We start from the raw sequence: 20604 nt of genomic DNA on the forward strand, positions 1-20604 counted from the left end.
AAGGGTAAACGATACCTTTAAACTTTTCCCTATTGGAGGCTTGCGCGCAGAGGGATTTGCAAACCTAGTGGGGTTTCCGTCTTTTATTGTGCGCCACACCTCTCTCCTTTTCGCCTCAGTTACCGCCTCCAGGGATCGAACAGGACTCTCAGGCTGGCTGCCAGTGTTCCGCCGCGCCGGCTCACTGGCGTTAGCACTCGACACTTGAGCGCAAACTTTATTGATAATCGGCCTTGAGTTGCCATTTCGAAACCTGTGCACCAGGCCTGCATGGACTATACTTTCGGGCCCAGGCAGAGCTTTTCCTAAGTTGAAACCTGGAATGGTGAAGGTTAAGGAATTCTTCTCGCCGTAGCATGCAATGCGTATAATTATTAAAAAGCGTTTCGGAAATTTGAGTGATAGCGCCCTCTTTCGAGCTTGCTTGAAAATACACACATTGACAGGCACTTCCTCTGAAAAGTACAAAGCTCGAAGAAGACGAATCTTTCTTCTTGAATAAATTTTCGTGATACAAATATGGAATTCTTCTGCTTGGTCGCAGAAAGTCACACATAAACTTAATCTGCGTGGCTCATCATCTTGGGTGTATCAAAAGTAGAATATTATGTTCACCAGTTGTGGTAATTTCCGTGGATTAAATTGCCCATTTTATGCACAGGGCAATGGCATGTGTCGAAGGCCTTATTGCCATTTTCGACACGTCCGTAGTTCGGCTACTGCTCGCACAGGTAGGGCACCTCATACTAGGAACTGGCATAGTCATGTCAGTAGCCACCAACACAAAGGGAGGAGGCTCTAACATGATTAATAGCAGAATACCCCGCCACTCGAAAATACACCCCTGAAATCACTGGTTAGCCTGCATGATCATGTGAATATGAGATGGAAATCCCCAAGAGAACAGTTTGGTATTCGCTAGGTTGATCATGTGTGGTGGCGGGGTATTCTCCAGATCAGTTCAAATTGCTCCTGACCATGCTGATATAGCCTGACCTGAGTTACAGCCAACAGTTCGGCCTGTAGGCCCTGTGAACATGTTGAATGTCTAAGCGGTAATGCTACTTGTTGGGCAGTTCGCAGCCCATGTTGTCGTCTGTACATCATCATGCATGATCATGATGTTGGTCTGGTCAGTGTATTTGGCTTAGTTAACCAATCTGCATGATCACTGATGATCAATCAGTTGTGCTGCACTGTCATTTGATCTTGTTGGACATGTTCAAAATCATGAATTTTGCCTTCCCTTTTCCACCATGTCCACACTTACCGAAAAAAGTTCCACAACCATGACAACTGTGAACTAGAAATACTAAGGTGATTGGCTGATTGTAGATGGATAGGACTAGATTGACCATTGACTGATACCAAAATGGTCGATTGTACAGATTGACCGTCATGAACTACGTGACCTATCATGTCCAACATCTAGATCTAGGCCTACATCATGTTAGGCTCAGGGAGATAGTGCAGAACCTGACTGATTGCGGAAAAGGTGTGCAGGTTTGGTCGAATGTTTTTGCTAGTTTGGGTCAGTGTCATTGTTTTTGCACAATGAATCGGTAAACCATAATCAGAAATTTCATTGGAATGTATGATAGAGATGCGTTCGCATATCCCAAAGCCAAGGTCTGTGTTTAATGCACGTGCGTGGCTTGTTTTACCGTCTGTGCCCATACTGCAACAGTGCCCAACAGGTCCAACAAACGAACACAGACTGACTGCAGCATGAATGCCTGCCATGCTAGGTCTGGGCGGAGTCACTGGAGGATGGTGCACTTGCGATGGACCATAGGCTGCACAGGTTTCAAAAGTCCTACATTCGTGTGTTGAGTGAGGGCACGGAGAAGGCCTGCCATTGATGTAGTTCATGACCCCATTCTGTTAATCATGTTGGCTGGGTTCAAAGTCCACTCTGGGAAAGTGTAAACTTTGTTGAGTATTTTTCTGATGAAAGGTGATATCTTTATTGCCCACAGTTGGTTTTCTAAATGTAACCTGATTCTTCATCAGTCACAGTGGTCAAAGATCGGTGATTTGCTGGAGGGTGCTGTGTCCTTCCTCACTATTGCAAGGAGTTATTGGAATCGTTGTTTGATTAAAAGCCACTTTGTGAACGTATCACTTGTCAGTAAATGGTTCCCAGGCTGGACTTCCTGTTCAAAACTGCAGCAGAGCTATGACAGGGTTCCAACAGTTGTGGAAAATCCTTGAAAAAAATTGTCCTGGAAAGTCGAGGAAAAAGGCGTGAAATACTGAGGAAAAATAGGATAGGGTGTCATGGAATGCTGTTGTCTGAGGGAGAAAATGTCATGGAAAAGTCATGAAAATCAAAGCCACAGAAGGGTTATTTTTGACAAGACACTTTTGATGTGTTAACAGAATAATAATAAATTTACAGGCTATATCCTTGTCAGTCTGTAGTAGTGGATGAGGCAGTCTTCAAGTTCATAATACCAAACAACTTTTCTCCCTAAAAAGTGGCAAGAAATGTCATTGAAATTGTCATATTTTATCAGTCCTGCAAAGTCTTGGAAAAGTCACGGAATGTGGTTTCCTGATTGCTGTGGGAACGCTGCCAACGTTGCGAGTAAGATATACTCTTGCCCGATAATGACGATTTGAAGCAAAGGAGAAAGGGACAGAGAATTACTTTACTAGGAATATTAAACGCCAGATACAACACGCAACAAACAAAGCTCCTCTTAAGAGCTGCGCCATATTCCCCTATTCTTTTGCCATTGTTATTATTTTGTCATGGGCATTAGAAATACATGATTTACAAAAAAAGTGGAAAAAAAACCCAAAGAAAGAAAATTCAGTTCACCGACTCTGAGAGAAATCCTTTCAGTTTCACACTCTGAGGTTGTTCATCCTGCAAATATGGTGGACTGAGACAAGAAAAACGCTTCTGTTTGGGGCTGCCGGCACCTGGAATACTTGTACAAAACATTTCACAGACTTGGGTACAAGATGCGGCATTCTTAGGGAGATAGACCACTCTCCGTTTAAATCAGGAACAATTTGATTTCCAACCTTTTGTTTGCCACAACTTTCCTTTTTTTTTAGTTATTGGACCTTTCTGTGCAGGCTCGACGTGAAATTTCATTGCTGAGACATAACTTGTAAAATGTAGCAAATTGTCTCACAGGGAAGTACAAAAAGGGCCAAAATTTCACCTTGAGTTGTTGCCAGTAAAATGTGCAATGGGCCCCTGGTCCTGACTAACAGTTTAATACAGACTTGACCTCAAATCGAACTAACGTATCCATGACAGTCAATTCAGACACAACCTAATAGTATCCAGCTGATTGGCTAATGGTGGGCCCGTGAGCGAAACGCATGATCACCACTTTTTGTCCGCGTCAGTACAGATTTTTCCAAGAGAAGAAAGTGACATTAACATGCTTTTTACTTTTCAGGAAAAAAGTTGCTGCCTGCAGTACCTACCGACCCCAGCCTGACCCCATATACAAATGTCCTTGATGAGTTCATTTCTAACACATGGTACACCTATCACATCAAATAAACAACATTTAAAAGGCAGTTGTGGGAAAGTGATGTTCTTAAACCTGTGGCCTTCCTATGTGGCGTAGCCATGATTCTCATTATGGGGGGTGAGCAACTGGGGGAGGGGTCTGAATGATCACGGGGGGGGGCAAATTTTCTACTTTTCTTGATCCGTTTTCTTTCCCCTTCCTAATCTCAAGGAGGGTGAGCATGAGAAGAACGGTGATTTTGAAGGTAAAGGACATTTTTGGCTACATCACTGCCAACTAACCTCTTAGGCTTGCGACATTCATGTATAATTTTATGGATGATCAAAACACCTTTGACCTTGATTACTCAAGCATATTCACTCCAGCATATTCACTGTCTTTAAAAGACTCAAAAGTCTTTACAATACGGCCGTTTCACAATAGGGCGCCTCCAAGAGTTTGCAACGCATTGACCAATCACAATGCTCGAAATTTGTCGACCCTTTCTAAACGCGCTTTGGGTCGACAACTTTCGTGCATTGTGATTGGCCAACGTGTTGCAAACTCTTGGTGGCGCACTATTGTGAAACGGCCGTTTTTGGCTTCACCTTTGTTATTTACCTTTACTATAATTTTCAAGCAGTTTTATTATTTCAAGTCACAAGTGAATGAGTTGTGACTCGGTATACTCTGGAATGTGGGATCTTTAAATGAGAGTTCACATCGCTTGAACTTGATGGGCTGAGTACATGTATGAGCACTTGTATAAAGTCAGCCTGCCTCAACACATTAATCCCTTTCCCTGTCTGTCTTTTTGGGCTCAACAGATGGCAAAATATTGACACTGTGAAATGTAGTTTGAAGGAACATGCCTGGACGCAGAATGCTGGGTGTATTAACCTTTTACTGATTGTAGTGATTGTCTTTTTTCGTGTGTGTAACAGACACAGAGAAGTCGCAGCCAACTAAGCCCTCGGGCAGCATTGACGATGTCTATCCCCAAACAGCCAATGTCAGCGCCTATGTCGTCGTCGCACCACCCACCCCTGCTGCATCCTGTGCCCCTCCTCAAGACGCTCCCAAAGCGACCCCCTCACCCGTACAGTATGTGCCCACCCCAATCGCACAGATTGCGCTGGCCAGGAGGAGACACAAGATGGCAACTAGTCAGAGTTCGCAGAATGCTGGCAGGAAGACTCCAACACCCATGTACATCCCCACCCCGCTGTCCCAGATTGCTGCTCAGCCAGAGAGCAACTCGTCATCTTCGCAGAAATACCAGCTCACCAAGTCTCCGGAGAAGAGTTGGGATGAAACTGAATATGATCCTACAAGCACATCGCTGATGGGCTACAGCAAGTCAGACAAGTATTCCCTTGATCACAAGTTGCATGCACCTGCTGGTGAAAATGAGTATGACCCCTTGGAAAACGGAAGTTTGTTCACTGTAAGCAAGCAGAAGGCTCCGAGTCCAGAAACCTCACCACAGCGCGGCCAGCCGGTCGATGGGTCTAAAGGAATCTCAGATGAGTGCAACCATAAACCAACCCAGTCTAGCTCACTGGGAGAACGGACTGTAGAATCCGGAGATGCATCGGCCAAGGCGGAGAAAGACGAGGACGGTCTGTATGACTTTGATGATTTGGAAGAAAATGTGGGTGATGATTGTACCGATGAGGTTGACGAATACAGCCCTCTCCCCGATCATGACGATGACACTCTCTCACCTCATGTCAGTGCAAAGTACACCCCGACAAAAAAATATTCCATCTCCACCCTTCATTCTGAGCCAGGAAATGACTCAGAGTATGACCCTTGCTCAAATTTTTCATCAGGGGAATCTCTTCGAAAACAACATGAACAGGAGAAAAGAAAGGAACTTTCACGTGAAGAAGAGTCATCAGACAGCGACGCTCTTGTCATAGATGATAAGGCAGATAACAAAAGAAAGGCATCTTCTTCAGAGGATGAACCGGCACAGAAAAAACAAAAGTGCTCAAGTGATGAAGATAACACTGTGCTGGAGAGTGGGAGATGCTTAACTGACGAGGGAGTTTGCAGGGATTGGTTGAGTGACGGAGCTCAAGAAAATTTCCTGGCTGCTACCAGTGTGAATTTTGACCCACCGTCCGACCCTGTGGGTAGTTTTAACCCGAGTTACAGCTACAACCCCAGTGAAACCCACTCAGGAAAGGAAAAGTGCGACTCAGGTTCGGAAGAGTTGAATCCCATGGCGTATTTGACAGAGATTTCCAAAGCCACTGACGATAAATGTACAAAGGAGAGACCTAAACCCAAAATGTCCCAGGCAGTGAAAGAGATGGTTTCTCAAGACAGAAAAGCCAGATTTCAAGAAATAAAAGGAGGATCCTCCAAGTCAAAGGCCCTTGGAGAAGCAAAACAGAAGAGTGTTACTAAGAAGAGTGTTGAAACTCCTAAACATAAGGACTCAACTGATGAAAAACAAACCTGCACTTCTAAGACGGAACAGAAACAGGGAAAGGTCCTCAAACAGAAATCGACAAATGGAGCAAAAGGAGAACCACAAGTTGGTGAATACAACAGTAATGACGGAGAAGTGTCTCCGAAATCGAGGCCAGCAGTGTCGTCAGATCAACTGTCTTCGTTCTTCAAAAGGATGAATGAGCAAAAAAGCAAAAAAGCGAAAGTAAAGTCTAGCCATGAGACATACCAACCCCAAAACAAAGAAATCTCCAAGAAAACTGATCACGATGCTGAAACGAAGAAGTCTAAAGTGTTAGCTGGCCACAAAAATACTTTCCCAAAATTGCCGAGAAAAGCTGGAACTGTCGGGAATAAAGTCGCCGGCTCAACGGGCAAAGAAGATGCCAGTAGCATTGCAGGGTCTCAAGATCTTCCCAAAAGTGATGATGTGATTGTCATTGATAGTTCGAGCTCTTCAGACGACTGTCTCCCACAGCTAGGCTCACAAAGTACGATGGCAAATGGTGCATCGGAAGAGAGTGGAACCTGCTCGTTCACTGGCAAGCAGATTTTCGCTGCCAAAGTTTCCAATAGAAAGGCATCCACAAAACTTCTCTTTGGAGATGACAGTGACAGTGACAGCTCAGATGTGCAGATTGTCCAACGAAGTGAAGATGAAATTATGTTGATCAGTGATGGATATTCAAGCACTGATGGTAAGCAAATAACTCAACAGACCAAACATCATAGCACAGATAAGCAGGGTAAGCCAACCTCCGCAGGAAAGCATCAGAAAAATAGCCATACTGTTAAAAAACCATCAACCAACGCACACAGCAGTAAACCAGTCGCTGATAGAACTCCCTCCCAGAGCCAGCAAGGTGCAAAATCAGTTCGACTGGATCATTCCAAACAAGATTCCAGTTACCAGACTGTTAAAGGCAGACTATCAGTTAAAGTCAATATTGGAGATTCCAGTCAAAGTCAGACTGTGCCATCTGTGAAAAAGAGACAACCGCAAAGTCCCTTCAGGAGTGAGGAAGGGAACAGCGTCGTGGCCATGGATTATGGAGTTGAGAGTGTCTCTACCTCGGACTACGAGGAGGACGCTGAACTCAGTGATGACTTCGACATCAATGACGTGGAGTTGAGTTTCTCCGAGTCAGACACATTTGAAGAATGTCTCCGAATTTTCCAAGAGGAAAGCTCGAAAGTGCCAGTCAAGAAGCCGCGCGAACCTCAAAAGTTGAAGGAGGTAATAATCTGCCGATTGGATTTTAAGTTAAATTGCATCTGGAGGATCAGGGTTTTAAATCACTGTCAGTCCGTATAGCATGGTCAAATCTTTGCTTAATTTGGAATCTTCGTGTATTACGCCCATCATTTCAACTGAGACTGTTGAACCAACAGGTGTCATTTGTATTGAGCTCTGAATTTAATCAGAATTTTTAATCCATGTCTGTACACAGATCAGTGTCAATTGTTTGTTCAACTTGAAATCTTACACTTTAAACTCATCATTTTGAACAGGTGTTGTTTGTAAACATTTTAACGAACCAATGATTTTGTGATAAAAGTGAAAATTTGATTTACTTAGTACTCGTCCTTTTGAAATGAAGCTCAGCTATGAAGGGATTTACCAAGGGCCTCCTGGGAGGGGGGGGAGATGTACAAACCATTACAATTGAAATCAATTCTCTGAAAAGATAACCCAGTAAATGTTGGTCTACAGCTCTTCATTTACTTGTTTAAATCTTGGATTATGCATTGATGAACCGTTGACTTTTCTCCCTTGTTTTGCTGCAGAAACAGCCCAAAACTGAAGACCTCCTTCTGTCCACAGGAAAACAAAGAGTTGCTCATTCGTCAAAATTTCAATCAGCGCAGGTACGTGTGACCATGTGAATGTACCTTCGTCCGGCTTTTCTGAAGCCATGCTCATGTTTTGATTAGATTCCTCATCATGCTCCGGGTGTTGCCAGTTTCATGTTTGAAGGTTTTTTCTTAATATTGGTGATTGAAAACATTAGGTAATGACAGAATTAGGAATGAGGAGTAGTTCTGTTCAATTTTATTTTGGTTCAACTTGATTTGTCGTTGAACACCCTCCGTCCCACTGTGAGGTCCGCTTTGGCGAAGATTTGTCATTGCAGCCGTTAGTTTGTTTGTACTTTGTATGATTGGTATTGGTCTCAAGCGTGCCGTTCGATAGTACAGCTACCACCAACCCCAAATGGTCCGTGCTGTTTAACACGAGATCCAGAGGGTCTCCTGTGGAATATTCCTGGTCGTGAGGACTTGCTTGCCAAGGTACATAACAAGACAGAAAATGTAGCAAAGAAGGTACAACCAATTTGCCTTCATATACTCTCTGTCAGGCAAAATACCGGAAGTGCACACCCAGGCCCAAAGCAAGGCCCACTCCTCTTCAAGTGTGCCACAATCGCTACATGCAGGCGCAGCAACAACTCCGCCAGCAATGGCAAAACGGTCCGACGCAGCAAGTCAAAGACTCTCCCGCTGGAAGCAAGCCCAGCGGCAGTGCCGGTAAAAGGATAGCGCACGTCCCCAGCTCCTCCAAACCATCAAGCCTGCCGAAGTCCCCGGCGTCGTCGTCGCAGCCAGCCATGGGTGTTAATGCCCGGATTCAGCTGAAATATTCCATCGGGCACGGTGCCGGCTCCGACACCAGGAGGAAGACGGTGGCCATAACGGCGCCGAAGGGGGAGAGAAGAGTAGCCCACTTGCCAAAGAAGGTGAGCAGAAATTGTAGATCTGGATTAGTGTGAAACCGTCAACCACCTCGGAAATCAGACCGGTCGAATCAAATGGAAAGCTTTACTGCAAGTAACGATAGAAAAGATGAATATGCCAAAATTCTTTTCTTAGCTTTACATTTTTATACCGTGGATGGACTGGGGGGAGGTCAAACAGGGCCATACCTTCCCACACACATCTGGGTGGTAAATTTTGTTATAATAGAAAGTACCACCTTTGGAAATTTTTCATTTCATATCTTCCCCAAAGCATGTAAAACACAAATAGTCTTGCGTAACAACTCGGAAAGACCATTAAGGTATCACTGAGAAGTAATAGTTTTGGCTCCTCCTACCCAAAAAAAGAAATGGATTCACCCTTGCTGTTTAGTACCTACTGGCAAAACTTGAATTTCTATTGAAACCATTGCACCATATAAGCGGGTGTGATGTTTTAAGTAATCGGCTGAAGTGATCTGTTCATTTGATCTACAACTAAAAACCCGTCAGCCATCAATTCAACAAAAATGCACAAAAGTCGCCCCTCGACCTAATTTTGCACGTCAGTATGCTCCAGTGCAGACAATGAAATCAATGTTGTAATCACTTCATTGTTTTTTGCAGTATACATGTAGAAAATACAGTGTGAAGCCATTGCAGAGGAAAAAAAAAATTACGTCGGGTATTGCTGTATAAAACTAAACCAAATGGTCCCAGTGTGGTAAAGTCTGCATGGAATTATTTGTCCACGGACATCAATAGAGGGCGCTACATTATGAGATGTAAGCTGTAGTCTGGTGACCATACCACAATGTATTGTTTCTGTTATATGTACTTCTGGGTACCATTGCAGTGTGTGTGTGTGCATAGCACATAGCCATAGCACTTAAGCATAGTATACGTGTCTGTGTGTATGTGTGAGAACAGACTGTCATAATGGGGTGACAAATTTTACATATTTTGTACAAAAGGAAGTTTTGGGAGCAATGGCAAAAGCAAAAAGCAAGGGGAAGTCCACCACTAAGCGTACGGCCAGTAAAACCAAACCAAAGACAAAAAGGAAAACCAGGACTAAAACAAAAAGTAAAACTTCTCGGAAGAGAAGGACAAAAACAAGGACCAGGAAAGCCAAGACTAGCACGGTGACTACCCCTGCTAGGGGTGGAGCCGTTAAAAGGAAGGCAACTTCTCCTTCAGGAGCTACGTCTAGTAAAAAACCACGGGTCATAGAACTTGTCTTTGCTGAAACTGTGAGTATATTATTTAGACTATCAGTACTGTAAATCAAAGAAACTTGCATGTATCCTTTGAAATGGCTTATAATATGTATCAGGGCTTGCGTTTAATTACTGTAGATGACTTTTGTAGAGGTGGTTTATTGGTTTTCCTGTTGTCCTGATTGTTGAAGACATGTACTTTGTAGCAGTTTAAAATTTGGTTTCACCTTGTACAGTGTACACCTTGAAGAAATTAATTAAATTCAACCAAAAATTCTTTACAATTCAAGCTTAACGGAAAGCATTATTTTCATTTCATTTCAAACCAGCAATCGTAGAGCACAGCTGCTAGACAACCAGCCTTTTATTTGTCTCTTGCAAAATAGAGTTATTGTCCTGTTTGGTTAAATTTCAGAATGAAGCCATGGACACACTAGTGACATAAAAGTTGATTTTGAAATACTTTGATAACACAGTATTCAGTATTTTTATCATATATCCTCATCATCCCAGTGTTGCTTTTATGGTCTTTTTTTGTATTTCTGTTTTTGCCTTTCGTGATTTGATGTGTCCCTCAGCTTTACGGTGTTTGTCTTGAATTCTCCAGCCAGCTCTAACCCCCCCCCGCTACTCTGATTACTGCCTTATAATTATGTCTTTTGATCCTTGAATGGGAGTGTCTTTTCCCTTCAGAAATGAATACAAAGAAATTGTCCAAGGGGTTATAAAAATACAGGTTCTTTTTTTGCCTCATGTTTGCATACATCTTGTTCTTGGCCGTGTGTCTCTGTACAGGTGAACCCGAGGCCAATTATTCCCCCAGACTCTGCCAACAAGGTCCCTTCCAGTGTCCGCCAGCGATACCTCAACCTCTTCATTGATGAATTCCTCAAAACCACACAAACAGAGCAAGATGCCTTTGACCAGGTTAGACAATTGACACACTTTGGAGTGTTATTAGTAGATTTGAATTTAAGTTTAAGGCTGCTTAAAGGTGAAGAAAGAAATTGACAAGAGTGGGAGTTGAACCTGCAACCTTCAGAACACCAGCTGGCGTTCTAGAGTGACTCCTGCAATTGAGCTACCCATCTGTATATTAGTCGTTCCTTTTGTTTGTCAGTGTCTCTGCTCAGGGACTACTTGTCAGAAGCCACAATACCTGTGCCCCATGTGTTCGGGGATCACACTGCCCAGTCAGGATGCAAACATCATGGGCAGTGTTGCAATATTCACCCAGTTTGGGATATTTCCTGGTCACATCAGTACTGTTACCGGCTGCGCTTTTGTAACACTCAGGGTTTGAAGGAAGAAAAGAGTGTGTACGACAGGGCGACCTCCAGGAACATCTACCTGAATCTATCCATCAACACGCTGAAGAGACTGCGTAGTGCGCAGGCCCCCGGCCAGTCCAAGCCGGCGTCGCCCGGCAAGGCTAGCATCTCCCACGAAGCCGTCATCGGTGGGAAACCCGCCACCCAACACACCTACACACTAAACCGCTCCTTGCACAGCCGCCTTGCCTCACAAGAGGAGAAGTATGAAGGTATGTCTTAAGCCCGGTCCACATGGGGATTGGGTTTTCAGTCCCTACCTGAGTCTGTGGGTTTTACCCAGAATATTCCTCTGGGGTTTTCCTCCCACCTTTTAAACTGTAACTGCTTCTCGTTGTCTCCTCTCTACAGGTTTCTTCAGGCTTGAGCATTAAGTATTTGTTTGGCGAATACTTGTATTTTTCAGGAGCCTTTTTATATAAGAAGCTGAAGCCATACCTACTTAGTGAGGAAGAGCTAGTTGCCAACAGATACCCCCGTCCATCCGACACCCCAGGACACGCAACTGTTAAGGAAGATGACACCAAGAAATGCACTTCAGCCGATCGTAAGTGTTCCTCAAATGTAAGTCTATTTGTAGCAGGGGAGATTGTATGCTCTAATAATGGCAAAGACATCTTGCCAAGTGTTAAAACTACCGTCATCTGACAGTTATCAGTGAAGACAGTGCTGCCACCATCGTGGGAATCACCAGTGTGCGTACAAGTATTGATTGATCCGTAGCCAGGATTTCATCGTGGACAAGCACCGAACACCAAGTTATAGCCCTTGTGTGATTGGCCATGCTTCAGTCCGAGATGTCTTGCCTGTTACTTACGGTGCCCACCTTTGCGCTCTCCCTAAAACAAAGCGGTCTACCCTCCTCCATCTAGCGGTACACTGGGCAACCAGCGTGCATGTGAAAAGCAATGTAGGAGATAGTCTAATCGTCTTGATTCATTCCATTGGTTTCTGATAGCCAACCAGCGCTTCTAGTCTAATCGTCTTGATTCATTCCATTGGTTTCTGATAGCCAACCAGCGCTTCTGCAGTCGATGCGGTAAAACGTTCCTGCGTCGTCCAGATGGACATTACATCACCCGAGAGAGTTGCACCTATCACTGGGGAAAGTTCTGGCACAAGAAAGGTAAGCTGTTAGCACCGCAGGCAGGTCTGTTATCTGTTGTTGGCCTTGAGAGTGGAGTTGGAAGAACAAAAGTTTCCTTCCTGAAATCCCGTGTATTCTCCTGTTTTACATATTCCGGGCAAAAAATGACCATTTTTATCCTGTTTCCTATTCTGTACTTGTCACAAGTTGGGTGTTTGATGACGCTAGTGAGGGTTTTTAAATTATGGCAGAATATGAACTTTAGCAATGATGTACGTAGCTTATTCTAGTTTACACACATACACTGTACTTACATGCAAAGTATGGACCAATTTCATCGTGGTTCAGGCTTTCCGATAGCATGCATTGATTTATCTATTAGTGATTAATTCATTTGAGGCATGGGCTGTTGTTGTTGCAGTTGGTGGATCCTTCGAAGGTCGCTTTAACTGCTGCTCAGGAACATCTGATGCCAAAGGTTGCTGCATTGCGAAGGTTAGCGGACGTGATCTCGCCAACCCTGCTCTAACCCCCTGATTCACCCCTCTGACTCCAAGAATTCCAGCATTACACGGTGAAAAGACTGATTGTTCGGTGGCATGTGGCTCTACTCACGCTTCCACATTCCCGTTGCCTTTTTTCAAAGTGGGGACTATTGTGAAGCTGGTGATTATGATGCAGATTCGGCCTTTTCATTTCTTGGCAACACACAAAAGCCAATCACCATATATACAAGAGCCAGGGTCTGCCTTCTTTCACCGTGTTCGCTTGAGCGTGGGCCAAGAATAATAGCCGAAAAGCGGGATGAGGATCTCGATTTTTACGGCGGCTCTTACCGTCTCCCGGCGCGAAGGGGTTAATTCATATCTGATAGGGAACTTTAATTTAAGCAAATGCCAGGAAAACAAACAAAAACCCGCCAACAAAATACACCTTGAGACTTGAGGAATATGACTCAAGCTACCGGTGTCCTGAAAAAAATTAGGTCAAATAGATTACCACCTCCTGAAAACTTATTCAAGAGATTTGTTTTATAGAGACAAAAGAACTTCCTGAATTCCTGGGACAGTTTCATGAGAAGCAATCTGAAGAACTTGGCCATTTCTAGCCATCGAGCTTGTAATGATGTGATAACGTTTATCTGAGGAGACGCCATCTCAGGAGTGGTACCTTACTCATTAATTTGCACATGCATTTGGCTGAAGGGCATGTAATGTGTGGGTACCACCTGCCCTTGAACATGATGCCGCCGGAGCAATGGCTTCTAACTCTGGCCGCCCAAATTAGTTGACGGTCTTGTCCTTTGTTCTGTTTTGCCAGTATCACGTGACCGAGGATAAAACCAGTAACTTAACCGGATTCATGAGAACAGTGGCCAAGTCCCCACCAGCGGATGGCAACGCAGGACTTTACTCCCTAGACTGTGAAATGGTGAGATGTTTTACGAGTGGTACATTTCTGGCAAGTCGGTTGGATTAAGTCTGACCATGGGAATAATTCAATGTTTGAATTAACACTCAGTTGGATTTTTAAACATGATGTGGAATTTGACATCAACCCGACACAGGAAGTCCATCACCTTTCCCTCTGTAATCCCCTCAAGTGTTTTTACCTGATTTCTTTCCAGTGCTACACTGTCAAAGGTTTGGAGTTAACCAGAGTGACAGTCATCGATGATAAACTGGACTGTGTTTACGACTCCTTGGTGAAACCCAGTAATGAAATTGTGGATTATAACACCAGGTAAACTGTAAACTGTGGGGTTTTTTTCAGCATATTTTGTAAGCACCATCAGAGATTGTGCAGACTGAAGTATATTTGGCGTAGAGAGCTGATTGAAGTGAACGTAGAGCAAGAGAATCGATTGAAGAATATGTACATGCTGTGCATGTTGTAAAGTAGTGTTTTTTTTTCTGATATGAAAGGTAAGCACTCACGTGCAATGCCTCAAGCACTTTTTTTTACAAGCTTCACTCTGCCATGCCGAATTGTAACTGAGGTCCAGTACTCCTGAAGCAAATCAGCAAAGAATAGATATTGAACATATAAACACCAAAACAGCATTTTGTTGCTTAATTTGCTGCTAGCCTTTTTAATTGGTTCGTATTTTGCTAACTTTCAATCATTATGCAGATTTAGCGGCATTACAGAAGATGATCTGAAGTCGGCAACCACTACGCTTCAAGACGTCCAGGCAATCCTACTTAGCATGTTTAGTAGTGACACTATCCTGATTGGCCACAGCCTGGAGAGCGACATGCTGGCACTCAAGGTACAACAAATTCCACCACGTCGCCCTTTCAATCATGATAAAAACGAGACTGGTTTGTGGCAGAAGTTTTGTGCGAGGAATCGTTGACCCTCTGAGATCCAATGTAAGCTTCGAAGGATTCTTCATGAGACTTCCTGGTCCCATGTATATGCTAGGTCAAAGTTCAAAAGTGCATGTACAAAGAGTGTGTCACTAGTTTTCAGTACAGTGGTGGATTTGGAAGGATTTAGGGGATTTTCTCAACAATATCTCAGTCTTCCTGAGGAGGCGCCAGTGCCCCAGTCTCCATAAGGAGATTGAGTGACCATTATGTAGGGGTATGTTTAGGCGATCTAGATCAGGAACCCGTTTCTGCTCCAGTCATTTTGGGCATGTTTTGTGATTTCACTTGTGCCTGTGTTACATCATTGTTCTGACCAAACGAGAACCGAGGTTGGAGTTGATTCATTGCCAGATCAAAATGGTGGAAAATAAGCCAAAAGTGATGTCTCCAAAGTTAGCGAATTATGTATTCCCAGACTTACTACATGCAGCAAACCAATATGGGTATTTCCTTTTAGGATATGAAAAGAGAGAGCGACCTTGGTAAGAAACTTAACAAATATTGAGTGAAATTGGTCATGTAACGTCACAAACCACAAACCTGTTTCTTGTTTTGGGCTGTGAGAACACACTCCACGTGCAAATGTACGCCAAAATTTGATCTCTTACCGAAAGCCATCATACAAAGCCGTTGGTGGTTTCCTTTGTGCAGATGATTCACAGCACAATCATAGACACGGCAGTGCTGTTTCCGCACAAACGTGGCCTGCCCTTCAAGCGAGCTCTGCGGACGCTGATGGCCGAGTGCCTGAGCAGAATCATCCAGAATGATGGTGAGTCGGGATTTGAAAAGTCTTTTTTTTGTCTGATTTAGTATTTCGCTTTCTGTAGTGTCAGATGCATACTGGCTAAACTACGTTTCTTGTCATGTGTATGCTCTGGTTTTCAACACCAAATTGACAGTCTTGTATCGTAATACAGGTGCAGGAGAAAAGAGAATTGGGAAGCAGGTTAGAATTTTTAGGAGAATGTCACAGAAATGATTCGGAATCGGAAAGTACATGTACAATGTGTTGCGTATTGATGAGATCTTCAATTACAAACTTGTAAGACCTCCTCTGTATTTGATATGGCTCAGAATAGTATATTGCTGGTGTTTTATTCTACAATTGACTTTGATGGCTTGTGTCTGTATCCTAGCAACGTTGGACTGTATCCTAGCAACATGAGACTATATCCTAGTGACTCAAGACCTTATCCTTAAGGCACTTGATGTGGTCGTGGAGATGACAGATCTAATTCTAGAGACTGTAGACCAGATTTGAGAGACTCAAAACCTGACCCAAGAGCTCCCAAGCTTTTTGGATGAGTGAATTATAAATCTGACAGTTATTATTTTTTTGGTACCTTCTGTTTTGCAGTCGGTGGGCATGACAGTAAAGAGGATGCCAAGAGTTGCATGGAACTCATCATCTGGAAAGCCAAGCAAGACGCAAAGAAAACCTTATAGTCCAAAGAGACCGCTGCCACATTGCCATCACCATGTCCCTGAAGGATCAGGATGATCAAACTGTATATTATCAAACCTAATTGTTATATGTCCGTCTCGAGTACTGCATTTTCAATAGCCCAGAATGATCACATGACCGAGGGACAAATACGTATCTCATGGTTTGTCGCCCTCACCAGTGGATGTCACATCATGATTGCCCTATAGACTAGTTCCCACGTCAGAGTCACAACAATAATATTAAAGGACCGCTAACCAGACTATTGGTACCACTGCTAATTCCACCATGCTAATGATAAGAGTAAACTCGCCTGGGAGCAGCTGAGGGTCCAATAATTATGTCTCTGAAATAACCAGTTAACACCTTAGCTGGGCTTGGTAATTAGTTTGGAATGTCCCTGTCTCAATGGAAGTAAGAAAATACTCTCACCCATACTGACATCCTGGTGTGAATTGTTTCTTGCATGTAAAGGGCTTATGCGTAATTTGAAAACACACAGTGTCTAGATGTGGCTCGTCTCATTTGCAGTACACTTGAGTGAGATGACTTATTTTTGTACCCTTCCTTGTGAAAACTTTACTTGCAAATGTTAAAATGAAATGTGGCCCCAAATACTCCCTGCACAGCCGGTGTTTAACAATTCCGCTCATTTTATGTATCAAGTCACCAGTCAGAATACTCAGACACTCTCCCGAAATAAAAACTGCCGAGAAAGGAAATAATAAACATTTTTGACTCACCAGTCTAATAATCTTCAACCAGTTATGATACGCATTCAATTGTTCTCTGAATCTTTTGGTCAGTGTATGTGACTTTTACGACAATTGCGCTTTCCTCACACTCGGCATGGAGCTATTATGCGCTCAATAGGGGAAAGTAGGATTGCCAAAATGATTAGAGAATTTGGCGACTGTGCGTGATGGACTTTTAAGTCGAAACTTATTAATGACCCACAAAGCTGTCGGGTATGCGCAAAAACCAGTTGCATCCTTTACGCTCTTGTGCTTGGACAACAGAGAATCAATCCAAAATGTGATTGGACTGCATAGAATTTTCTGTATCTACATTTTTCCAGCTGAAAAGGTTTAAAAACTTTTGTTATTCACGGGTTCATTTGGGGGTGAAGTATAAAACCTAACTAAAGACTAAATCGATCATTTACTGGTGAGTCCTGCCCAGCGGTGTTTTGACCAGTCACACTCATGATTCAAGCCTGACATGCGCGTAGGACGCCAAAGGCTGGAACATGCTTTGTGGCAGTGGGTGGAGCTTACCGGGCAAATGCAACAAGGTTTCAGCCACCCTTGAAGGTTTGGAATAATGCGGGATATTTCTAAAAAATTTAATAGTACCATAATTCGTAAAAGCAACACTCACAGGGTCCACAGAAATAAGAAGTAAAAAAAAATACAAAAACGAAGTTAATCTGTCCGGAATTTTGTTGTCTAATTTATTATTTATGAGCCTTTTGTGTTCATTTTGTTTTAAATACATGTATGTGGCAAAAAATAAATGAAGTTATACGTTACTAAGAAACGATCTATTCATCGTGGAATGGATGTCTTTGTATTATCAGGGTTTGCAAAGAGTACAACAGTATAGTGGATTGTTAGCGTTTCTGAAATGAAAGCGGATAAGCCATGGTACGATTTTTGTGTTGGGGATTGCAGACCATGCTGGAAGAGAACATAATTCAACAAAAGGGGGAAGGTTTTTCTCCCCCCCCCGCATTTGAAGGATTTATCTTCTCAAGAGGTGGGAAAAATATCCCAAACGTCAGCCAGAAAGTGATTGAAAAGATACCCGTGTCGATCATTTTGGATTCGTTTTGGGCATGTCGTTTGAATGTCACGTGTAACAGTGTAACTAAAAACCATCTGTTTTAATATGCAGTATCGATTTCCAATCCCCTGCCACTCAAGCTCGGGGGGGGGGGGTGATTGCTTATAACGGACCGCCGTTAGCCGGGGTTCGATCGACGGGCCTCGATAAAAGTTAAGCATGAACAAAGAGAACAATAAGATTGATCGATGTCACAATCCGCCCTTTAATCTACCTCTGTAGTCTGGACATCGCTTTAAGTTATGTTTCATGACATTTCTAATTCTGGGCAGGTATTCCTAATTTCCAGTAGGCGATACATTTACAGTATTTGTTCCACATGACAAAGTGATGAAGTTCTTTGCCTTGTGCAACACCAACTTAGTGAATCTTAGTGAAATTGGCGTGGTTGGGGTTTTGACACAGATTATTTCAATGGTGTTGATGGGGGGGACGTTTACCTCCTCGAGCGGGGAAAGACGTTGATGCTATACTTTAGATCGGCTCATACGGTGAAAATTCATTCAGGATTCCAATCACATGCTTTGTCCACAGAGCTATTTTTGAACTTAATTGTAAACCCAACGGGTAAAGTATAACTCGTATAAATCCACGTGTTTGGTATGATGGCCGTCATTCGAAACTAACACGTTATTTACTCTACTGTTGTGTTTATGTTGGCCATTAACACCCGTGGCATGTGGCTTGAAGTAACCCTCCTTTTTTCAGCGTGTTCCAAGAATCTCAAGCGTAGTTTAACCCATCTACGGGTGTGTTTGGTAACGATATACCCAACATTTCTAAGGTACATGAAATAACAAACGGGGGCATTAACTTTTATCGAGATGGTACACTGGTAGAGCTTTAAAAATATTCCTTCTACTTCGATTGGCCACAAGCTCGTATTATACCGGTAGTCTGTTCCTAAATGTCGATTCTCTTTGGCACGAAAGACCGACAGTCCTCTTACTGCAGAATTTGGAATGCATGGGTGACAGTCAACAGTTGGGGCAACTATTCACCAAAAATGCCTCTCCTCTCCCGGAGAAGCAGCCGTGATGATGACCTTATCAACATCTTCATTTAATCCCGATTAATATTGTTAACAAATCATGCAAAGAAATCAGTAGATCAGTACGTGGCTTAAATTATTAACGAAGAAAGCCTCGTTATTACACACACAGCAAACAGAAAATAATTGATCAATGTCTAAACCCTGCATGTTCACGTACTGTCAAAAATCCATTATATTAATCAAAAACCCTGTCTAACTTCTTCTTCCAACTTGGCAAACTTCTATAGTTTTTGGATCAGTCTGAGTAAGATATCATCAGGTCTCACATCTATACCACAGTGCAACCTTACAATGAGCAAAACGGGTACTCTCATTGCGGCTAAGTTGTGTATGCTGGGGGTGAAATATTTTTCAAGGAATGTTCAGAGGATTAGAAGAGCTTGGTAGTAGCTGCAGTCTGCAGAAGTAGAGCTCATGTCAACAAGTTGTTCAGATCTTGTCACTGCCCATCAGTATCCTCAGCGATTCCGAAGTACAAGCAACCGCACACTTCAGGAATGTTTTGCAGCGTTTACTCTTGATAAATCCCGTACACTGTCCCGAGAGCATAGAGCGAGCCGTTCTTGAACGTGAACTCGGCGTAGGTATCGTACTTTTCGTTCCAGACGCACTGGCTTGCGTACGATGAGGCGTTCTGATCGAGGGAGCCAATGGTAACGATGGCAACGATCTTGTAGCGGCTAAACTCCAGCTCCTTGACCCTGTTCTTGATGGTGTCGGCGAGGTAGCGGCAGAGGTTCTGACTCCGTTCGGGCTCGTACTTGGCGTCACGTAGCTCCGTCTGCAGCACATCCTCAATGATGCCCCCGGCGCGATGCGACATGAACTTTTTGTCCGGTTCCATCTTGTAGGTGCACTCGTAACGGGCCTGGGGGCGGCTTCCACCCAAAGGCCCACCACCACGAGCCTCACTGCTACGTTGAGTGGACGCTGACAACTTACTGACAGAAACTTGGGCCATGATGACCAAAGTACTGGACAACTCGCCGTGTATGAGGGGAAAACAGTGAATATCCCAGGAGTTGAACTTATCCGAGATCACTGACTCTATACATACGATACAAGTTCACTAATCTCGTGCGTTTTTGGGAACAGTTGCGTCTGCAGTTCACGTTCTGGCAAAATATGAATTGTCGTCTGGGAGTCTACAATTATCCGCACTTTGCTGAAAAGTAACCGGTACCTTCTTGAATCAGGAATGTGAGATGCATGTATAAGGCGCTTGCCTCGAAATCCGGATGTGGTTCCCGGATGAGAGAAGAAACAGCAGTCAGTTAGTGAATTTTCCAGAAGCCAAGTTTTCTACTACAATTAGTCACGCGCAGACCGCCGCATGGGGCACATCGACTGTTAACTCTCCGAGCTGAGCTGTGTCGGCGACGACCCGGTGTATTGGCAACCGCGGTCTTCCATTGACATTGGTGATCGATGTCCCCTTTGTGCTTGAGCAGTTGTATTGTTTGTGGGGGTATCATAGGGCGTACGTGGAGACATATTATTCCCAACTTGAAAGCGCTGAGTTTTCTGGGCCCCATCCACAAAACAAGTTTATAATCAATTGAGTTATT

General features: G+C 43.6%; 1 protein-coding gene and 1 pseudogene across 2 annotated transcripts; one reads left to right on the forward strand and one right to left on the reverse strand.

Moving 5' to 3' along the window:
• The first annotated feature begins 423 nt into the window (after positions 1 to 423).
• LOC110977424 (uncharacterized) lies at positions 424 to 17679 on the forward strand. 2 transcript variants are annotated; one of them, XM_022231539.2, is made up of 14 exons: positions 424 to 731; positions 4424 to 7179; positions 7731 to 7811; positions 8303 to 8680; positions 10693 to 10824; positions 11194 to 11440; positions 11635 to 11775; positions 12241 to 12354; positions 12737 to 12810; positions 13636 to 13746; positions 13943 to 14058; positions 14449 to 14587; positions 15342 to 15462; positions 16051 to 17679. In XM_022231539.2, exons 1-14 carry the CDS (start codon positions 608 to 610, stop codon positions 16137 to 16139), a joined length of 4623 nt encoding a protein of 1540 aa, XP_022087231.2. In that variant the 5' UTR covers positions 424 to 607; the 3' UTR covers positions 16140 to 17679. The 2 variants fall into 2 exon arrangements, with proteins under 2 accessions (XP_022087231.2, XP_086999923.1); XM_087143797.1 differs by lacking the exon at positions 424 to 731 and adding an exon at positions 750 to 2590.
• A 133-nt stretch (positions 17680 to 17812) lies between these two features.
• LOC110977426 (dynein light chain Tctex-type 5 pseudogene) lies at positions 17813 to 20382 on the reverse strand (annotated as a pseudogene).
• Positions 20383 to 20604: the final 222 nt, after the last annotated feature.

This window comes from Acanthaster planci, linkage group LG12, assembly GCF_054643075.1.
Source record: "Acanthaster planci isolate LZ-2023a linkage group LG12, COTS_SCS, whole genome shotgun sequence".
Lineage (NCBI taxonomy): Eukaryota > Metazoa > Echinodermata > Asteroidea > Valvatida > Acanthasteridae > Acanthaster > Acanthaster planci.

Bases quoted from the DNA above. Each gene is read 5' to 3' on its own strand.
- LOC110977424 (XM_022231539.2), top strand. From the start codon at position 608: ATGTTCACCAGTTGTGGTAATTTCCGTGGATTAAATTGCCCATTTTAT. The intron at 7,812-8,302 runs GTACGTGTGACC...ACTCTCTGTCAG, and splicing joins CAAAATTTCAATCAGCGCAG to GCAAAATACCGGAAGTGCAC. The intron at 14,059-14,448 runs GTAAACTGTAAA...ATCATTATGCAG, and splicing joins ATTGTGGATTATAACACCAG to ATTTAGCGGCATTACAGAAG.